Source organism: Limanda limanda, chromosome 19, assembly GCF_963576545.1.
Source record: "Limanda limanda chromosome 19, fLimLim1.1, whole genome shotgun sequence".
Classification (NCBI taxonomy): domain Eukaryota; kingdom Metazoa; phylum Chordata; class Actinopteri; order Pleuronectiformes; family Pleuronectidae; genus Limanda; species Limanda limanda.
In genome coordinates, this window is record NC_083654.1 from 19,246,160 (window position 1) to 19,250,975 (window position 4,816).

A 4,816-nucleotide genomic window follows, 5' to 3' on the forward strand; every position below is an offset into this window, starting at 1 on the left:
TAACACTCGTACATTAACAGGACGTGTAAACAGTGAAAGATGGAGTTGTGTTCAATCATCTGAGGACAACTGGAGAGATAACATCAGCCTCTGCTCTCCGGTTACATGCAACGTGCATCATATTTGTCGTCATGGTTTCCCCCCCCGACCAGATCTCTGGTCTGTCTGAGGTTCACATGTTTTAATAATGATAATACAGCTGTTCCCAGATGTGGTCCGAGCAGATCAATAACAGAGACTGAGAGAAGGAGTGAGGGGGATCGATGGAAACGAGACAAACAAGAAACTCGTTCTCCGCTGGTTCTGAGCGACTTCACTCGTCTAATCACGAGGAAAAACATTTAATGGATTTAAATCCAAAACTTCTGATGTCGCCCGCTGGTTTCTGAGCTGTCTTGTGGCGTCAGGTTTGATATTTTGTCTGTCGCCATTTTGTTTTTTTGAAACCAGAAGTGACCATATTTGTAGGGAACGATATGTGAAGATGTGATCTACAGGTTTCAGGTTCCTCCAATTTGGCTTCACTTTATGGACCCGGAGTCTTTATCGATACATCTGAAGCTTTAAGGAAATGTCTTGAGACAAATTTGGATTCACTGGCATGAAATATTTTCAATTTAGCGCCACCATCTGGTTTGTGATTGCATTGATTAACGCTAAACGATGCTGTGACCACACGTCCCATGATGCAACTTGCCACCTGCAGATCTCCTGCACAGCTTTAAACTCCACACGCCCACTTTATACCAACAAACCTTTCCATTACAGATTTCATAGGTTTGATTTGATCCGATAATTTAATAATAGTGTTGATATTTGAATGTTTCATATTATATTGTCGTGTGTTCACTAGAGTTAATTATTTTAGTTAATAACTCTTTTTAACATGGTCATAAACCACGATGACATGTTATCATCTTCGGTGTGTTGATTCTCAAATTCTCACACTCCTTAAACACTATGGAATGTATGCGTTAACCCTCTCCCCCAGAGAATACTCTTTGACCTTTACCATGAAGACGCCACACACTACAAGATACTAAACAACTCCTTATTTAGGCTGAAGCCCTGTTGTGTGATGTAATGTTATCTCTAGTTTTGGGGTCCCACCTCCCACCTATAAAACTTCTTGCCCTGCAGGGAGAAGACAGACTTCACTATTTGGCCTGGGTGATTTCTCCGAGTTCTAGAGCTCGTCCTGACCTGTACTTCTTTTGTGTAATAAACATTATTATACTTGTAAGTACTGGGTCCGCGTTCCTTTCCTTCATCATCAAACTTCTACAACAACAGCAACCTCTCGGCCGACAAGAATATACGTCAATATCATATTAAAAACCAGCCTGCCACACTTCTAAATTATTCAATTTTCACAGTGTAATTTGATTTTTAGCTCAGAGTGGCTGATGAACGGGTTGTGTTGAGTCCCAGTGGATCGGAGGGTTGTTCTATTCCCTTCTGACTGGCTGCAGGTTACTTACTGGAAACAGCAGACAGGTATTGGTGGGATCTGCTGCGCACAACATGGTGACGTTTCCCACGGAGGTAGGGAGCAGCGTGCACATGCATGAGCTCCTCTTCCTCAGTCTGAGCTCCATGTGCAGCAAACGCATCCTCCCCATCAACATGTAACTCCTCCGCGTTCATCTAGAACCATGGAGCTTCAGGTGGAGAACCAGAGTCATGTGCCCGAGGAAACCAGCACCGTGTTGCCCCCTGCTTCTCTCGTCCTGGGGATGGGGGTCGACAACTTCATCTCCCTGCTGGTCTTTGGACTGATCTTCATCCTGGGTGCACTCGGGAACGCCACGGTCATCACGGTGCTGGCTCGAAGCAAACCGGGTCAACCCAGGAGCACGACCAACATCTTCATCCTGAACCTCAGCGTGGCGGACCTGTCCTACCTGCTCTTCTGCGTCCCCTTCCAGTCCACCATCTACATGCTGCCCACCTGGGTGCTGGGCGCCTTCATCTGCAAGTTCATCCACTACTTCTTCACCGTGTCCATGCTGGTGAGCATCTTCACGCTGTCCGCCATGTCCGTGGACCGCTACGTGGCCATCGTGCACGCCAGGAAGTCCTCGATCCGGGTGGCTCGGCACGCCATGCTCGGGGTGATGCTGATCTGGATCCTGTCCCTGGTGATGGCGGCTCCGGTGGCGCACTACCAGAGCATCGTGGAGCGGGAGGACAACACCACGTTCTGCTGGGAGGTCTGGCCCGACCACCAGAGGAAGGTCTACGTGATGTGCACCTTCGTGTTCGGATACCTGCTGCCTCTCGCCCTCATATCTGTCTGCTATGCCAAGGTGGGCGAGCCAGAGCGCACGAATCCACAGGGTTACCGACGGGTTTTACGCATTGGAACAAACAGCTTATTTGCCTGTTTGGAAGGTTTAACATGACGAGTAAAAAATTTGGACTCATCCGAAATGTTTATTGATTTATTAATTAGGAGACTGGCACAGAAAAGAGCACAGAACTCAACCAATAAGGCAAAAACAGTCTCTTTACATTCAAGCAGGCTGCACCAAATTACGCACAATGATAGAAGTCAGTTCCCTCTGATCCAAGATCCATGAAATAGATAGAAGTATGGATAGATAGATAGATAGATAGATAGATAGATAGATAGATAGATAGATAGATAGATAGAAAGATAGATAGATAGATAGAGAGAGAGAGAGAGAGAGAGAGAGAGAGAGATAGATAGATAGATAGATAGATAGATAGATAGATAGATAGATAGATAGATAGCAAGGTATCTGGCATATAACACACTATACACTATGTAAAAATGTATGAACGCAACCATACAAAATATAAAGAATATATAAATATACTATACATAGAGAGGGGGAGAGTGAGTCCAGAGTTTTCTCATATTCTTTTGGAAAACAGTAAACATAAAGAAAACAAACACACACTTAGTTTTGTGTAATCCTGCTGGAGGTAATCATCAGAGAGGAAAGCGGTGCAACGGAGATATAAAGAAAATGCTCTGCACAACCAGAATCGATGTCGGATCAACAGCTTTTGTCTTAATTCATATCTTTGTTATTTCAGGTTTTGAAATATCTGCACAAAAAGCTGACAAAAGTCTCCAAGAAATCCGAGCTCGCCAAAAAGAAGGTTGGTGTGACTTTTATTATATTCTATGTTTGGTCATTTTCAGTCTTGATGTCCAGTGAACATGTTGGACTGGCGTGCTCCTCCTGTGCCGATGCTCTGTGATACAGAGCTGGTGAAACGTACGTGTACACAGTGTTCTCTGGGGAAAACCGTCTGCAGACATGTGCACTCGCAGCTCTGCAGCCCTGAATATCAGTGTAAACCCATTCAGCTTATCACATGATGTCTCTGAGAGGAAAGTCTAGTAAAACAAACCATAAAATACATGTCTCTTTTATCTCTTTTTATTTGATTTGATGAGGTTATATTACCCGTCATTATCTTCCTGTTCCCGCTCCTCCACAGACTTGTTTATTTGATCACGTGACGTTATATGACTCGTTATTATCTCGTCTGTTTCCTGCTGCACAGACGGCACAGACAGTCCTGGTGGTGGTGGTGGTCTTCTGTCTGTCCTGGCTGCCCCACCACATCGTGCACATGTGGGTGGAGTTCGGCTCCTTCCCCCTGAACCAGGCGTCCTTCGTGTTCAGGATGGTGGCCCACTGCCTGGCCTACAGCAACTCCTCCGTCAACCCCGTCATCTACGCCTTCCTGTCGGAGAACTTCAGGAACTCTTACAGGCAGGTGTTCCGGTGCCGGGCGCCCAGCGAGTGTCCCCTGAACGACACCAGGGACCCCCGCAGCCGGTTGGAGCCGGTGCTGTCCACCAACGTCAGCCTGGCTTACAAAGGTCACGACTCTCAGATCGGTAAAATGCTTTGATGCAACTCCAACGACACTCAGAGCAGCTCCTGTGGTTTGTATAGAGTCTGACTGGTTCCTCCTTCGTGAGGCGGGTGATGAGAATCCATAATAGAAATACGTTTTTGCCAGTACACAGCTTTGAATCCGGCCAGTACCTTTAGTTTTCCATCGTGCCAGCGCCAAGAGGTTTCAGGTCCAGTGTTTGGTTTAGTTGCATGACAAGAGTTTATTGTTTTCACCTCCAAAGAACAGGTAGCTGCAACAGATTGTAAACAAAGATGGTCGACGTGTCTCCACTTCCTCCTGTTGCACAAAATTAAGCTAAAATATCCCAGATATGAAGCCATCTTGTTTTAAGAGCATCATATCATTAGTAACAAACTTGCACAGTGAGATATGGACAACATGAAATGACAGAAAACACCTTTGAGATAAAGCACGTTGACCTCTCAGTTTGGTCCGTGTCCCGAACACTAATGTGGAGGAGGCCGATACCACAACCAGCCACCAGGGGGTCATCAAGAGGATTTGGCTTCACTTTTGTTATGTCGTCCATCTTTATTTTCAGTCTGTGGTAGCAGGGGGAAACTTTTATTTCAAATTAAAGGCAAGAAAAATACCTAAATGTAATGAAAGGATTGATTCATCTGTAATGAAATAGATGCTTTTCGCAAAACCAGTAGAGAATGAATCACTGACAGTTTCAAACCAGTGGATTAAATTTCACAACCTTTCATACAAACACAACTGGCTCTTTTCCCATAGAGTCGCCTGGAGATCAGCCTCTGTCCTGATTGGCCGGTTTATTATCTACATACATTAGATCTATGCCACAGAACAGCAGCTGCATGTACATTAGAGTAAATAAAGCAGCATTTAAGGGTCAGATAACCGTTCTGAGCTCAAGGACAAACGCTGAAGGATAAATACAGATAGA

At 45.2% G+C, this 4,816-nt stretch overlaps 1 protein-coding gene across 1 annotated transcript; it reads left to right on the forward strand.

Annotated features, from left to right (window-relative positions):
• The first annotated feature begins 1,655 nt into the window (after positions 1 to 1,655).
• galr1a (galanin receptor 1a) lies at positions 1,656 to 3,897 on the forward strand. The gene is made up of 3 exons (XM_061092990.1): positions 1,656 to 2,309; positions 3,067 to 3,132; positions 3,544 to 3,897. The coding sequence occupies exons 1-3, from the start codon at positions 1,656 to 1,658 to the stop codon at positions 3,895 to 3,897; spliced, it is 1,074 nt and encodes a 357-aa protein (XP_060948973.1).
• Positions 3,898 to 4,816: the final 919 nt, after the last annotated feature.

Coding starts and splice junctions, on each gene's coding strand:
- galr1a (XM_061092990.1), top strand. CDS start 1,656: ATGGAGCTTCAGGTGGAGAACCAGAGTCATGTGCCCGAGGAAACCAGC. Junction 2,310..3,066: donor TATCTGTCTGCTATGCCAAG/GTGGGCGAGCCA, acceptor TTGTTATTTCAG/GTTTTGAAATATCTGCACAA. Junction 3,133..3,543: donor CCGAGCTCGCCAAAAAGAAG/GTTGGTGTGACT, acceptor CCTGCTGCACAG/ACGGCACAGACAGTCCTGGT.